A 17,079-nucleotide genomic window follows, 5' to 3' on the forward strand; every position below is an offset into this window, starting at 1 on the left:
GATCAAATGGAGGAAGAAATAGTGTCTCAGAGAGTCAACCTATGTATTAGGAGCCCAACTGTGCAAACTAGAATTTATTCCTAACATGTTTGTATTACTTGGAGCAGTACCTGAAATGTTTAGGCTATTGATTTTCTTTAAAATATTAAATGCTGTTTGATAAGGTTAAAATAAATACATTATGCTCATAGCGGAAACTAACCATCAATTGGTATTAGCAAGTACTGTGGGATTCTCTTTACTAGAATTTAGCTAACTGAGAGAACTTTTTTTATTTGAACATATGTGCTCCTAAATTTTCAGCTTGAACTTTATCACTTTCTGAAACTACATCATTCTGTTTTTCTGTATTGTGTTTTTACTTTATGTGAAGTCTGTCAGTACAGTACACATCAGTTAAGAATGGTTTCATGTATCCAATATTGGACATAGAGTAATCTATGTACAATGTCACCCTGGAGCCAACATCAGTAAACATGTGACAAAACTAATTACGTTGCTATGGACAGAAATTGCTTCAAAGGCCTAACATACTTTATCATGTGCTTACTGACTATACAAAGGGAAAAAATCACTGCACAGCCCTTATTTTGAGCCAATTGTACTTGTATGAAAGAGTCTGCAAAAACTACCAGGAGGAAAGAGAATACTATATCATTTTCTGAATAGCTGTACTTTGTGGAACTGTAGCATTTGTTTTAAATAGGCCATTTAATATATCTCTTCAGACATGCTAAATAAGACATCATTATAGTATGCCTTTTAGTCTCACAGAATCAATGTAATTTAAAAAAAAACAAAATTAAGAGCAAGAACTGCATTCTCTGTGTGTGTGTGTTTAAGTTGTGCTAATGCTTTCTAAAGTGCTTCACAAGCTTGACATAATGTGCAATTCCATCAGAAGACTTTTAGAAGTATGTAAACCGGAGTGAATACTACTGCCTAATGTCAAAGCAGAATTAAAGCATGGTTTCTGTTTCTGAAATATCTAATGAGCTAATTTTACTCCAGTAATGGGATGAAAATAGCGAACAGATTACTGATAATGGCTATGGCTAAATAGAAGTAATGGATTTGAAACCATGAATATTGTTCAGACAAGCCAAAGATGCATCCACAGGATATCTTTTCCTTTGGCTTCTCATTACTCATTATTAAATGCTATGGATTGAAAACACATAAGGAAGCTAGAGCTTCTGCTCTTCAATGCTGCGTTTGATACATAGAACGAACTTGCATGCCTTCATGCTCTTCAAATTACTTCAGGGGAAAACAGCACAAGCATCTCAGATATTTACGCACATGTATCTTACGCAGATATACAGCAGTAGGTCAAGCGTACATACATCATGACACATAAAATAGCACATTCCCACAAATTCAGTAAATTCCAAATTTTAGAGGAATAGTTATAGTACTGTTTCCAGTAAAACCAGAGAGCTTGTGGCTCATTAAATTTTTTACAAGCTTTTATACGGAATCTTGCCATAAATGATGTTAGTCTTTAGGGTAAAGGTGAGCAAAGTGCAACCTGCAGGCCTCATCCAGCCCCCAAGACTGTTTCTGTGGTCCCCAGGGCCCCCCAGGGTTTAAAAATATTTTTTGCAGAACAAAATTGCTCCAGAATATGTTGTAATGGGCATTTACACTACATTTGCGAGTCCCTGGGCTTCCAAGGGTTAAAAAAGTTTACTTTTAAAAAATAAATGTTTGCCCCCATATGCTCCAAAATGTCCACTAGAGGGCATGGGGTGCATTTCCACTACATTTATGTCCCCCCCCCCCGGTCTATTTAGGCTTAAGAGAGACCTTTTTTGAACTCCAAAACAGTAAAAATGCCCCCAAATCTATTAATGGCGCGTTACAGACCGCCCAAAACGGGCAGCCTCGCGCCGCTGCCGGTTGCTGCATCCGGGAACCGCAGCAGCCAAACCGCCTGGTTCCCGGACGCAGCGAAGAAGAAGCGCCAAAATGGCGCTTCTTCTTGCGCCCCGGATGGGACGCCGCGAGGCGCTACACGCGCACTCGCAGCATCACATCCAGGATGCGACGTGAGGACGCTATGCATCCAATACGTCAACATGGCAGCCCCCGTCTATATAGGGCGCTGCCATTTTGTACGCGCAGAGTGTGTACTAGGGTTAGGGGCGTGAAGAAGTCACACCCCTTCCTAACCCTAGTACGCGCTATGTGCGTACTATATGCCCGTCTGTAACGGGCCAATCTGTCCAATGTCTCCTAGGGGGCTAATGCAGCCCCATAACCTTCCACAGGCAACCACCCCCTGCTTTAGATTATCACATCATTCTGTATCTGCAACGACATTCTAGTATAGCTGTTCCTCTGGACTCAGAAACTTTCATGGGCTACAGCCAGTTCTTTAGATACACAAGAAATTGTTTTACTTGACAGACACCAGTATGCATGCATACAGTCACAAGGAAAAAAGAAGTGCTGTGGTCCCAAAGTGAGTTCAGAAGGCCTAAAATTGAAGAGGTACAGTATATCCCTTTACTATGCAGAGCTCAGTCTGTGTCCGGTGACTGGTGGAAGCATGTAGGTTAGTGTGGCAATTACTTGGTTTTTGGTGTAAAGTGGCAATTATGTACAAGTAGATAGTTGCACTGTGGTAGCAAGCAATAGCATGTATATTTCTATACTGCTTATCAGTGCATTTAAGCACTCCCTAAGTGGTTTACAATGTGTAAGCTTATTGCCCCCAACAAGCTGGGTACTCATTTTAGTGACCTCGGAAGGATGCAAGCCTGAGTTGTGCCTGAGACCCTGGCTGGTACTGAACTCACAACTTTGTGGTTTGTGAGTGAGTAGCTGCAGTACAGGCATTTAACCACTGCACCACCCTGCTGAATGAAGTAGTTCACACTCAGGGACAGGTGATAGAGCTGGGGAAGTTAACTCAAGGCTGCTGTTCTCATTGATCCAGATATCCTGGACAGAAAAGAAATGAGGATGCCTATTCTGTTAGCATAGCTCTATTGACATATTGAGACATCATGTGAATGCCTTTTGCAAAGCTATCCACAAATCCTAAATATTTATGAGTACAAAGTCTAATGAAAGAAATAGGCTTGCCATGGTATCACCAGGGATAATACTCTTCATTTCTGACTGTGAAATATGTATTTGTGTAGATAGTTGGTTTATAGCCAGAACCATACTTTTCATCAGTGGATTGTAGTTTCTGTCAGTCTATAACGGTGTCCCACAAATAATTAGTACTTACAACTATGTAGGGCCTGAAGACATTATCCAGATCGCTAGGCAATCCTTCTGTGAAAGTGCCAGTGTCCAAGACAGTGAAGTATCTGGAATTCCTTGCTTTGTGGCATAGTTGGCAGACCAATCAGTTAGCTACCTTTTATTTAATAATGGTCAAATATTGCCAAAAAATTTATGAAGCCAAGAATGCCAACGTTTACGTGATAATTTGAATTTTTTTAAAAAAAATCATAAGGGACATGTGGCTTATGAAAAAGCTGCCAGATAACTTTATAGCCTCTAAAGGACAACTAGTCAGGTGGCTACTGCTTACAAAGGACCACAACAATTATAACCCCCATCACACCATGTTAGACTTTGGAAGTTTGCAAAGGAAATTTTGACCTTTTGAGTTGCAAGATTCAACAAAGTGTCATTAAGTATGAATGTGTTGACATTCACTACTTGCTGAGAATATCCCTTTTGTTTTTGTTTGTGTTTTTTGTGCTTTTGTGTTTTGTATGCTTTGTGCCTTTTAGTGTGCAGCATAAATTAAACATTTAATCTTTTTAAAAAATGATGGGGGTCATATGTTACAAAGTCAGGAATGAGGTAAGATTGTGGAGCATTGTAAAGCTCTTTCTAATGATGGTTACTCTTATCTCCAAAGAGGAACTGAAATAGTCGTCAGCGATAAAACTCACTCTGCAAGGCTATCCTTGACCCTGTCTTACTTAGGAAATATGGAACAGAATAGATAAAAACCAAGGATTTTTTTAAAAAAATAATCATATTTTAAAATTTAAAACAGATTTTTATTTTTATTTAAAAATATAAATGAAACACTGAGATCTAGATCCAGTTGTTAATTGTCACTAGAGTAGACTCGCTGAATAAATTGGAATATGGTATGTCAACACTTAGTAAATTCCATTAAGTTCCATTAACTCCTTGGTTCTATTCTAGTTAGAATTAATACTTTCTTTCTTTGAATAAATATAACAGTGAACCCTACAAAAATGCTATTTAAAAATGCTTACAAAAAAGCTAGGTATGTCTATATTTGTACTATTGTGATTATTTGAGTCTCTTCCTCCAGACATTTAGAAGTCCCTGTTAGCATCATGTCCAAACATTAACCATTGCCCTGTGCAGAGAAAGAATTGCCTTGCATTAGTGGTCTGATTTGATCCTTTTTGTTTTAGCTCGGCAGTTTAAGGCTGGAAAAAGACATGAAGACTGAGAAATAGACTGGAGGATGAATTTTCCTATGTTGTCAACCACTTGCACAGTTCTAATGGGTGGGAGATTGGTCATACTTGTGCACTTTGATTTTGTTTGCTTCTTCACTGTATAAACCTTGGAAATCTCATCTTCCATCAGACTCACCCTGGAGGAGGTGCACACCAGTCTAGAGTAGATGTTCACTCCTTGTTGAGAATATCCCTTTCACTGTTTGAAGGGTTTTTTTTTTTCCTGAGAGAACACCTCTCTAGGAACCTCTAGCCCCTCCTGCGCAAGTCTGTGGTCAACATTTGCCAGAAGCTGAATAGAATTACACTGGAGGACCTACAAATGCCTAGAAAAGTGTTCTCTTTAATAATCTTTACGTCATCCAACATATCATCTGGTGCACATTGACCACAGAGTCATGCTAAAGGACCTAGAGATTCGTAGAGAGAACATATTAATCAAAGCCACAAAAGTCAAAGCCACAAATGTGGAGGGCTGTCTATAATCCTATTCAGGTGCAGGCAGGCCCTCCTCCTCCAACTTGACAAGAATTCATATTGCCCCCTTATAACTATAGCACAAATGTCTGAAAGGGAAGTCTAAATGTAGAGACCTCACTTTTGTAGATGTTGTATATGAATATTGGAGGAGGGAAGTGTTAGAATAGTGTGTGGGTTATGTACAAATACTGTGAGGTTTGAAAGGATGCTTGCTTTGTAGAAGACACTGGTGTGTGAGCGTGTTTATTCAGAGACAGCATAAATAATCTATGGCATTTACTGAGAGAGAAAAGATGGGATTGAGTCTTCTGCCTGAATCCATGCTTGAGTGGATAAATTTACAAGATTTCTGAATAAGCTGAGGCAACTACAAATGGGTTATATCTATACATAGTTTATGATCATGACTTGGAAACCACATTTCCTGATTCCTCCTTGCTTTTTACCATGTCAGTTGTGGACTCCCCCCCCCCCCCCACCAAATTCTGTGTTACATAAAATGCTATGTAGGGAGCTTTTAGTTACCTCTAATTTTAGATTGGCTAGTAAGATCTGGTTATCAGCAGTTTCCAGACAGTAAGAACTGTGAGCTCTTCTGTTATACTGTACTGAAACTGGCAAAAATTAACCAGGTTTTTCCTCCCCATGTTCCTAGCCTCTCCTTTCTTTTTCCAGATTTAGAGTAAATCTACCAGTAATAGTTTTACTAGTGTCTCAAATGCAGAAAATTGAGACCACGGATCATTAATTCCTTCAACATTTTCCACTTATCACCCCTTTATTTGTGGTTTTCCCATATCTTTACTTAATAATATGGTTATCATGGTCAGTCCACTTAGAATGACTTACAGAGACATGGTATGAAAAGTTCTTGTTTTTTGCTTTTACTAAATCCAGATGAATTACATTTAGTAATGTTTGTTTCATCCACTGTTTCTTTGTTTAGTTATCAACATACAAATATTATTTAGCTGGAAAAATACAACCTGCTAAAACCATTACTGCTTATGGCTAATACTGCAATTCAGTGTCCATAAATGTGGGAATGAATATATTTTATTGTGGTCAAAAGCTCTAAGAAGCCCCATCTGAGACTACAGGTCTATTGCTATGCATGAAAAAACTACAGTTACATTGTAGATCATGCTTCAAGATATTTATGGAAACTTATTTCCCTGTATTTATGTACTTATTGTCCAGATTCTGGTCAGTTTTTCTGACCAAATCAGAAAAACAGTAATAAACCAGAATAAGCAATCTTCTAAATAGTGAGCTAAACTAGGACTTGTAGTTGAAGAAGAAGAAAAAAATTATTCTTTTCCATGTGGTGTGTTCTCTGAAGAATTACAGAGCTCATACTAACTAAATAAAGTTACAAACTACACAAAGGAGGACATTTTGTAGGGCAGGAGATGTATGGTGGGCCCTTGGTATCCACTAGGGCAGGGGTCGGTAACGTATGGCCCGCGGGTCGGATCCAGCCCGCGGAGACCGTGGTACCAGCCCAGCCCTGCCGCCGATTGCCACCCCCCAGGGGCCGCCAGCGATCGTGCCAATCAGCGCGATCGCCGGCGGCCTCCTCCTCCCCGCCCTGTGGGGAGGCCTCAGCCTTTCCACAGGGTGGGGAGAAGCTCTGGGGCCACCGGCGAACGCCACCCTCCCCCGCCTCCTCTGCCTCCTCCGCCCCACCCTCAGGCCAGCGCGGGACATGGAGGAGGGGGGAGGAGGAGGAGGGGGACAGGAGGAGGAGGTGATGAGTGGCCAGAGGCCTCTGGCTACAAGGTTTTTTTTTTATTATTTTTGGTGCTTTTAATGCTAACAAGTCTCCCTTGTTTTGACAATGATAGTGTGGTGATGATGATGATGATGGTAGTGGTGGTGGTGGTGATGATGATGATGATGATGATGATGATGATATGAGTCAGCTTCAGAGGCATGCAGGCACTGTTTCAGAAGCCGAGAGAGTGTCACCTTCCAAAGTGTGTTTTGGGTGCTTTTAATGCTAACAAGTCTCCCTTGTTTTGACAATGATAGTGTGATGATGATGATGATGATGATGATGATGATGATGATTATATGAGTCAGCTTCAGAGGCATGCAGGCACTGTTTCAGAAGCCGAGAGAGTGTGACTTTCCAAAGTTCCTTTTCTGTGTGTTTTTGGTTCTTTAATGGTGATAGACCTCTGAGGCATGGCCAATGTAAATTGCTGTGATTTTTACAAACTCATGCACAGTGAAGAAAAACCAAAGTCCCTTGACCAAGTACACACTTCTGAGAAGTATAGTTGGTGCACGAAACTTGAAACAGCAAATCCACTTCTTGTGAAACCACCTGGACATGTTCAATATATGCATAGCCATGTTAAACCATGTTCAGTGTGAAACCCAAAGAGTTTGGTTCTGCAATAAGCCTCTGAGATTGCCATGTTAAGTAAAGCCATGTGAAATGCCCAAATGTGCTTAGTGTGTGTTTTGGAATTGTGTGTGTGTGTATTGGGGGGGGGGGGGGCTGTTTGACCAGAAAGTGAAGTCCTTTTCTGCCACCTGTGCCCTCATGCCTTCAAGATACAAGGGCTGGGAGGTGAGGTTGTTATTGTGTGCCTTCAAGTCATTTTCCTGACTTATTATGAAACGATCCTTTGCAAAGTTATTTCAGAGGTGGTGGTGGTTTGCCACTGCCTTCCCTTGAGGCTGAGAGAGTGTGACTTGCTCCCCCCCCCCCCCCGGGCAAAGTTTGGGTTTGTTGCTGTGTGTGCCTTCCAAGTTGTTATGGCTTCTGTAGGGTTTTTCTGGGCAGTTTTCTTCAGAGGGGGTGGGGATGCCATTGCCATCCTCTGAGGCTGAGAGAGTGTGACATGCCCAAGGCAAAAAAAAAAAAAAAGAAGAAGAAGGAAAGAAGTAGTAGTTAATTTTTCAAACCCTTTCCTTCCTAATAAAGTCTTGTGTGCAGAAGAGGCGGGAGGGGGTTTGCTTTTGCAGAACTGTAAGGCTGCAGAAAAGAGAAAAGGGAAAAAGAGAGGTTGCATAACGACTGGTTTGGTTTTTACTTCAAAATATGATATGTGCAGTGTATGTAGGAATTGTTTTTTATATTTTATTTATTTATTTATTTAATTTTTTTTTAAATTATTTAATTATTTATTTTTTGGCTTCGGCCCCCCAGTTGTCTGAGGGACAACAACCCGGCCCCCGGCTCAAAAAGGTTGCCTACCCCTTCACTAGGGTTTGGTTCCAGGGCCTATATAAAATGGCAAAATCAAGATTTGCTTTTTTAAAATGAGTGTGTGTGTACACATACAAGCCATAGATGGCTGAATGTGTGGATGAAGAATCTGAGGATACAGAGGGCCAGCTGTAGTCCTTCAGACTTCTGTTCTCATAGAAAACTTAGTGTTACTCCTAGTCTTTTGAGGGCTCCTCTTAAGCTTACATTTAATTTCAGTTCAGCAGAGTGACTTTAGAGGCAAATGCATCTTTAGTTTTTTGTGGGTTTTTTGGGCTATGTGGCCATGTTCCAGAAAAGTTTCTTCCTGATGTTTCGCCAGCATCTGTGGCTGGCATCACAGATGCTGGCGAAATGTCAGGAAGAAACTTTTCTGGAACATGGCCACATAGCCCGAAAAACCCACAAAAAACTATGGATGCCAGCCATGAAAGCTTTCGACTTTACAAATGCATCTTTATTTATACCTTTGGTGCCATTTAAATCAGATGTGAAAAAAAGTGTGTTCCACAGGCCTTAATGCAGCCCTCAAGATCATTTTTCAGGCCTGCAATTCTTATTACTCATAATTGTTCCAGCACATTCCAGGAGGAATGGGGAGCATTTTACCATGTTTTGCGGGGGGGGGGGGGGGGCTCTTTTAGACCCAGTAGATGTAAGAGTGCAAACTGGACATTGCTTGGGAACACAGGGGAATTTTTTGAGTAAAAATTAAAGGGAGCACAGTGGGGCTGAGTGCAGCCTTCCAAGACCAGTGAGACTGGATATAGTCTCTTGATCTTAGATATTACCCAGCCCCTTATTTAGATAATAAAGTGAAGTAAGAAAGAAGGAGTAGTGAATGAATAATGTACGATAATTGAGCAGTGCTTTATTTATAATGTTAGCCAGATTTTCCAGATACAACTGAGTTTTGCATTTTGAACATTTACATGATCCAAGCTGACACATCTGTTAGTCCTGTTCATATGTAACAATCTTGGGTTGATATGTCAAGATTTATTCAGTCAGGAATGAGCTATGTGGTGCCACACATTTCCTTTGCACAAATTCAGCAAAGTTGAATGTTTCAACTGATCAGGGACCTTGATTTTTGACACTTTAGTTAAGGCATTTTTCTCCACTTGAGTGATGGAGGCTGGGGAAAGCAGACTTGAAAGGCAGGCTTAAAAAGCTGGCTTCCATGCGGCTTGAGGGTATGGCAATTACATGACGCACACCCTCACCTCATGTGGAAACTGCTCTGAGGCTGTACCAGGACCGTCTAATTTGGCCAAAAAAGGAGTGGATCTTTTCTACTTCTTGCCGCAGTCTATTTGAGGCCACAGCAGCAGGCACCCTCGGGACCACAGTGTGTGGTCACCACAGTCTCAGGGCGATCAGGGCAGGAGCAGCTCCTTGCCACTCATTTTGCCCTGTCTGTTTCACCCCTTAGTGGCAATGAACCATGTATCTTTTGAAGCCCTCTAGTTTCTCATGGCATTATTTAAGAAACCATAATTGGTAAAATCATTTTACTAATTTGGTATACTATGTGCTAAGGACATTTTAAATTAAAAACTAAATGTTTTGTACTTGTAAGGACCACTGGAAGGCTTATGCACCTTTGACACAATGATGCAAGATGACAGAAAATGTTGACAGGCAAAGGGGAATTGTATATACCTTAGCTCTTTTAAAAAATATTGTAGTGCTGTTGTTTTCTCTTCTGGCAGTAGTCTTGTTTTGTAAGCCCCCTTTTCTGTCTTAAGACAGTATTTATACTATGTGCCAGTTAGCGTGAGCAGAATCCATAAAACGGGGAACTAAAGAAGCCAGCACACTATATCACATGTGTTGGTCTTGCCTGCTTATGAAAAAATTTTGGACCAAAGTTCATGTAATAATTCAAAGTAAATTAAATATACAATATCCTTTCTCCTCAGAGCTATATTTACTTAATATGACCTCAATACTAAAAAAGAAGACGAAGTGAGATTTTGGAGAATTATGATTTATTAGTAACAGCCATGAGACTAATTATAGCTAAGAGATGGAAATCAGCAGATCCACCAAAAATAGAAGAGTGGAAGTTTAAAATCATTGGTATGAAAGAATTTGATAAATTGACCTTCCTAATCAATAACAAAGCAATAAATAAAGTAGAAAAAGAATGGCTTCCTTTTGAAGATTATGGGGAACCTCCATGAAAGCAGTATTTTGGTAAAGCCAAACTGATACGAGACATTCATTGTATATTGCTAATGCTTTTTTTCTATTTTGCCACTATTATTTTCATGGACAACAACGAGTGATACTGTTGAATAGTAGTGTTGAATATTAATATTATTTTGACTTTATATAGGTAAGTTAACACAGACAAAGATAATACAACCAAAATAATGCCCACAGCCATGTTGGAAGGTAGATTTAAAAAAACACCTTTTGAAATCCGTTTTTGCCCATGTGGCTCGGGCACTGTTGAAACCAATGAGCATGTTTTCCTTTATTGTCAATTCTATAGAGACATTCGTCACCAACTGATTAGCCCACTACTGTGTAAATTCCCAGGCAAACCTGACTCCTTTTATTTACGCCTCCTATTGGATAACAATGATTCTACAGTATCCCTTAAGGTGGCTAAATTCTGTTATATTGTTTGTAAACTGCGCCCTCAACTGTCAAATGGCCATTTTATTACCATGTAGAAAGAACTGTTTGATACCGTACATGTACAGTCTACTATCAGTTTATATTTTAATTTGTTATTGTTATATTGATATGTTGCTTGTGTGATTTGTTTTTATACTGGTCAATGACCGAATAAATTTTTATTACTACTATTACTACCAACCAAAATAGTTATATTTAGGGGGGATGGGGGATTCAGGAAAGCATATCTTCTCTAATATTATTAAAAAGAAGCGGAAGTAACCAATAAATCAATAGCGTTCAGATGAAAGGGAAAGTACTTGTTTAAATTAAAAAAATAAAACTAATATGTAATTGAATTAAATGTTTAATATTGATATTGTGATTACTAGTAGTGTGTATTTAAAAGGAACGTAAGAAATGTTAAAGAGAGATTAGAACAATGAATCAGATATCACTCTCAGCTAATATGGAAAACTAAGTACGCACACGCACACACACATATAAGCAAAACAGTTTGTAATTTGTAATATTTGTAAATATTTGTAACTCATTATGAATTATACTGAGCTCTTGTACTTTTTTTCTTTGAATTATATAACGTGAATATTTTTTTTTAAAAAAGACTATATTCAGTCAAAAGCTTCTTTTCTGTGGGATCGCATAAGTCGACAGGCAACTTGAAGGCACACACAGACAGACACATTGGTTTTATAATATAATTTATATATAAAAATCACTATCTACTTATATAAATCATCATCTTTATTTATACTCTGCCTTTATCACAAAATTGGGACTAAAATTTTAATAACATTATACAGGCATGCCTCAGTTAATGAACTAGATGTGTTCCTGGACATGACTTCTTTAACAGAAATTTGATACCAGAGGCAGAAATGACATGGGAAGAATAGGGATAGGTTCCTACAGCCAAAAAGGAAAAGCAGCTCAACATGTTTCAGCAAACATTTTAATAAAAATATATATGCCCATGTGAAATTAAACAAACAGGTCAGGTTAGCCTTGCATAAGTAAAAGCAGTATGAAACTTCTAGATAACATTTCAAAGTTTCTTCCAAAATGCATCCAGGCATAACTTTTTCTTTCACTAGTCTGCACTTTTCTCATTATTTCCATTTTGATGACCAGGATTATAATCTATGGGTTTTTAGCATGCTGGAGGTAGCTGGTGAGGCAGGCTTATTTGCTCTCTCCTTTTTGTCTCTGTTCCCTCTGTTTTGCTGTTCATACATGCTAACTAAAGGATTCTGGAGGCTGCTGTTGTTTACCTTGCCTGCAAGGTGGACACACAGCTACCGTAGGATCAGTTAAGAGTAGAATCCCATTCTTTCCCTGCAGAAGCTTTATTTCATTGTATACTGTAGAAACTGCTGTAACCTGGCACAGACAGTCTGTGTTTCTCCAGTTCTTGACTACTCTCTGAATGTTAGTGCAGTTTAAAAAACATCCAGCAACATAGAAGATGAGGAGGCAATGGGGGCTGGATGGGTGTAAAAAGACTTTGTAAAAAGGAGCTTCACTGTCAGATGCTTTGTTAACTGCAGGTTGTATGTGTGATAGCAATAGAAATGCAGAATAATCAGCTTTGATTAGGGAAGTCTTTGGTGACGTTCAGAAAGATTGGGAACCCTTAATGCTGTCCAGTATTTTATCAGTTGCTGTTGTGTTTACACTGATTCCAAATACTTGGTTGTAACTGTTTTAAAGTCTTTTGTTGCAGAATCTAGCATAATATCAATGTGTTGCTTGTTGGAATATGAGTAGGAGGATAGGACAAGATGTGAGCATGTGAGAAACTTACATTTTTGAGAGAAGTAGATAATAAAATGTTATACAGAAAGATCTATCCTCAGCCCCCTCTCTGCTTCCTTTCATTTTCCAGATATAAAGAGAATGTGATGCAGGGGGAGGGGACTATGTTTTGAAAAAATTATGTATATGTTTTGAAGAAAGGCTATGTGGATCCAATTTCCATCTTCCAGTCTCCAAAATACTAAAGGAAGGGGCACTGGAGAAAGCACACAGTTCAGGATGTTCCTAAACATGACGCTCTAGCTAGGCTAGTTGCATTGAAATTGTTGGCTGGTAATTATTGTCATTGAACTTGAACTTTTATCACATGAAGCAAAATGGTATCGTTTACGTGATGCTTTCATATTTTTACAGGCTTTTCGGGAGGACTTGGAATCTCTTATTCAGGAGCAGATGAAAAAGGGCAATAACCCAAGTGGATTGCTTGCTTTACAGCAGATTGCTGACTATATTATGGCAAGCTCTTTTGCAGGGTTTTCCTCATCTCCGCTAAGTAAGTAAAATGGTATGTCTTTCTTTAGAGAGTATCTTCTCAATTATTTTCTGTCATGCCCCCCCTAGGAAGAAGAAAACATTTCGAGCCCCGCGCGACTGTAAATAGTATCATTTGTCTATAAAATTGTTATTAGTACACCTCTGCATAACAGAGCCTCGCGCCCCCCCCGGGGGGCCCGCCCCACTATTTGAGAAAGGCTGCTTTAGAGAGTGCCTATCATACTAATTTACTGTTACTGACATTAGATTAATTTATGAATTACATATAGTCCACATGATGTTGGCAAAATCTTTAGATGCAGTTTGCCCAACAGTACAAAAGACCACAAAGTACCTATACATTAATCAGTAAATTGAATTGTATATAGAAGTTTGAAATAGCCATCTTTTCTGCATTGGTAACCCTTTTGTTATACAGAATCTGTGTTAAAGGAGTGGCTTCTTTCTGTGCATAATACAGTTGGAGAGGGGAAATAGCATTTAATTATGCATTTGATTTAAGTACTGTTTTAAGGCAGTTACCTACCTTAACAACATGGTTGTGCCTTCTGTTGTTAAAGGTGAAATTTTGTTAAAAATCATGGCTAGCAGCTATAAGTACTAAAATATGTTAGGAAGGTAATGAAAATCATGATATTACTTGTTTCTAATTGCTTCCTTTGGAAACAGTATCATTACTAAATGTATGCAACATATTTTAGGTGCTGGACTGATCACAGCCATCAATGACCTCTCTGGGATAGATACCACTACGTTTGTTAAGGGAGAAAAACTTATTCGTTGTAAATTAGCCAGCTTGTATAGGCTGACAGATTTGTTTGGATGGGCGCACTTGCCAAATTCATTTATCACAGTAAGTATACTGAACTCAAAATTTTCCTTCCTTCTTTTCCTTCCTTCTTTTCCTTCCTTCCCTCCATTGTACGGTATATCTAAACTCTCCAACCCTATGGACTGCATATGAATTAAATACAGTATACAGTTTTGACAGTATAACAGCAGTATTTTCTTCTTTATTTCCAGGTAAGAGTAAGCAAAGAACATGATCACATTCTTATCATTCCAAGAGGCCTGTCATTTTCTGAGGCTTCTGCTTCCAATTTGGTATGTGCGTAATAAAGTGAATGGCTTGATATACTTAAATTAATTGTAGTCAGAGGTGTGTTTTTCCCCACACTGTTGACACAAAGTACAATTTAGAGAATGCAGTGCTGGCATGGGCAGCATATGCCCAGTCCGTTTTGGCAAGCGCCTTCCTTCATTTTCAAAATAAATGTGCTTTACCTTCAACAGTACTGTTTTTTTCCCTTTAATACAAGTTTCAGTCTCTCCATACATCTTGTTTACAAGCAGATTTATTTTCCTAGCAGAACTGCAAACTCAGCTGGGGAGGAGGGTGTCACTCCAATCAGTTCAGGAAAGACCAGTTCACACCTTAATGTATCCCAGGTTTTACATTTTTAGAGCACCTTCAGGGAGTTGGGATAAGATTGTATTCACTTACTTCTACAGATCTCTACATATGCTTGATGATCAGGGCTTGCTTTTAATCTGAACTTCTCTTGGGGCATGGCACATGCTTCATGATACAGTAGAGTATTTTAAACTGATTGAAGTCCTATTGAAGCAAGGTAATACTGCAAACTCTGGGAACTCTTATGGTTTTCTTTCTGAAAGCTTGTCCTTTATCAAAGGTACAGGAGATAAGATAAAATTTAAGTATGATAGTAGCAACTGAAGTTGACAGTGCATTTTATATTCTTGGTAATAAGTTCCTCTCTTTTCCCAGTTTGCTATCTGATATAAGCCAAGGCTCAAATGTAATTAAAGATGTTTTCCTAACTTATTTCCCTAACTTGTGCTTCCAGGTAAAAGTAAATATCATAGGAGAGGTGGTTGACCAGGGAAGCACCAATCTAAGCATCGACAGTGCAGGATTCAGCCCTCATGCAGCCATCTACTCCATGCGCCCTGATGTGCGATGCGTGATACACATACACACTCCAGCAACAGCAGCTGTAAGTATGGTCCTATCAAGACACAAAGAGAAAGTTTCAATACCTATGGTTAATTGGAAACATACTATTTAATAATCAGGCATGGGACTGATTTGTGTGATGAATTCTATAAATGCTTTCAAAACTGAAATGGATCATTGATCTTCAAAAGCTTGTGCTTACTAATTATATATAAATCAATTCATCATTTTGATATTAATGGACAAGGAAAAACTACTGTATACTCTCAACTATAAGTCAGCCTCATGTATAAGTCGAGGGCAGGTTTTGGGGCCGGAATTATGGATTTTGATAAATGGAAAAGTTGAGGGTAAAACTTAAGGGCATGTAAGAAAGGATGTAAAAGATAGGGCAAAGGAAAACAATGTCAAAGATCTTACAAAATTCCAACAGGCATGACTGTTTGTCTTCCTCCTAAAGGCTGGATGGATGTGAGAGTAGAGGGAGCTCAGTGCTTGCCTTCCACCAGGGGATGGTTCCTTTTTTTAAAATAAGAGTTAAGGTACAGTATTTACATTGACCTGTGGATAAGTTGACTCAGGTTTTGGGAGTCAATTTTTTGACTAAAATTTCTAGACTTATACATGAATATATACAGTACACAGTGTAGAGCAGTCATTCCTGCATAGATTTCAAGCATATGTGTTCACCCAGAAGATAGGAGTGAGGGATATATTGTCTGTCTTCAGAACCAGTCAGTCAGTCAGTTGGTCGGTCAGTTACACAGGCTAATCTTAAAGCCATTTGTCTGCATTTGACTTAAAATCCATATATTGGCAGTCTGCCCCTAAGGCTCCCACACATTATTGATATATTCTTACCCACGGAATAGGAATCCTTGTCCTTCTGCATCAAAATAGTTATGAATTTCATTCACAGAATATGTGCTTGTGTATAATCCTGGGGTTTTCAATTGTTTTCAGATTTCCTTTACCTTAGAACCATTATTTCTTTGAAACAGGTTTCTTCCATGAAATGTGGCATATTGCCTATCTCTCAGGAGGCTCTTATTCTGGGGGATGTTGCCTATTATAATTATCAAGGATCTCTGGATGAACAGGAAGAGCGAATTCAACTCCAGAAAGTTCTTGGGCCAAGCTGTAAGGTATTCTACTCTAGATCATGTTTTTGTTTAATTTTTCCAGTATATGCCCAGTTTCTGCCAGTTATGAGTGTCTGTCTTTCTTAGGTGCTGGTCTTGAGAAACCATGGGGTAGTGGCACTGGGAGAAACATTAGAAGAAGCCTTCCACTACATCTACACCGTGCAATTAGCTTGTGAAACACAGGTGAGATATTTTATGTGACATAATTTCAATATTTGAAAATACTGTTTAAATGCTATCTTTTTTCTTAGTATTAGTCAGTGTGTATATTAAGAAGATAGTTGCTACTGGTTGACTCTCCCTTATCCAAAATGCTTGGGGCCAGAATTGTTTTGGATTTTGGTTTGGTTTGTTTTTGTTTGGTTTGGTTTTTGTTTTTTTTTTGTTTGTTTGTTTTTTTGTTTGTTTGTTTAGTTTGGAATATTTACATATCCATAATGAGATATCTTGGAAATGGGACCCAAGTCTAAACATAAATTCTCTATACACTTTATAGACATAGCCTAAAGGTAATTTTATACATAATATTTTAAAATAATTTTGTGCATGAGCAATAGCAATAGCAAGTACATTTCTATACTGCTCATCACTGCACTTACGCACTCCCTAAGCGGTTTACAATGTGTAAGCTAATTGTCCCTGGCAAGCTGAGTACTAATTTTAGCAACCTACAGAAGATGCAAGCCTGAGTTGACCCTGAGCCCCTGGCTGGTATTGAACTCGCAACCTTGTGCTTTGTGAGTGAGTGGCTGCAGCACAGGCATTTAACCACTGCACCACCAGGGCAAAGTTTGTGTACAGTGAAGCACCAGAAAGCAA

General features: G+C 38.9%; 1 protein-coding gene across 9 annotated transcripts in view; it reads left to right on the forward strand.

Moving 5' to 3' along the window:
* The window catches only part of ADD3 (adducin 3), a 156,588-nt gene that overhangs the window by 123,581 nt on the left and 15,928 nt on the right, over positions 1 to 17,079 (forward strand). For 8 of the 9 annotated variants that reach the window (XM_089509852.1, XM_089509854.1, XM_089509851.1 and 5 more), the window contains 6 exons: positions 12,997 to 13,135; positions 13,839 to 13,990; positions 14,161 to 14,241; positions 15,006 to 15,155; positions 16,117 to 16,260; positions 16,345 to 16,443. In XM_089509852.1, coding sequence (XP_089365978.1) covers positions 12,997 to 13,135; positions 13,839 to 13,990; positions 14,161 to 14,241; positions 15,006 to 15,155; positions 16,117 to 16,260; positions 16,345 to 16,443 — 765 coding nt within the window. Of the gene's footprint in view, positions 1 to 12,748; positions 12,916 to 12,996; positions 13,136 to 13,838; positions 13,991 to 14,160; positions 14,242 to 15,005; positions 15,156 to 16,116; positions 16,261 to 16,344; positions 16,444 to 17,079 lie in introns of those variants that run through there. The other variant, XM_089509860.1, reaches the window with a different exon arrangement.

This window comes from Sceloporus occidentalis, unplaced genomic scaffold (genome assembly GCF_023333645.1).
Source record: "Sceloporus occidentalis isolate IW3139 unplaced genomic scaffold, rSceOcc1.0.p SCAF_2, whole genome shotgun sequence".
NCBI lineage: Eukaryota > Metazoa > Chordata > Lepidosauria > Squamata > Phrynosomatidae > Sceloporus > Sceloporus occidentalis.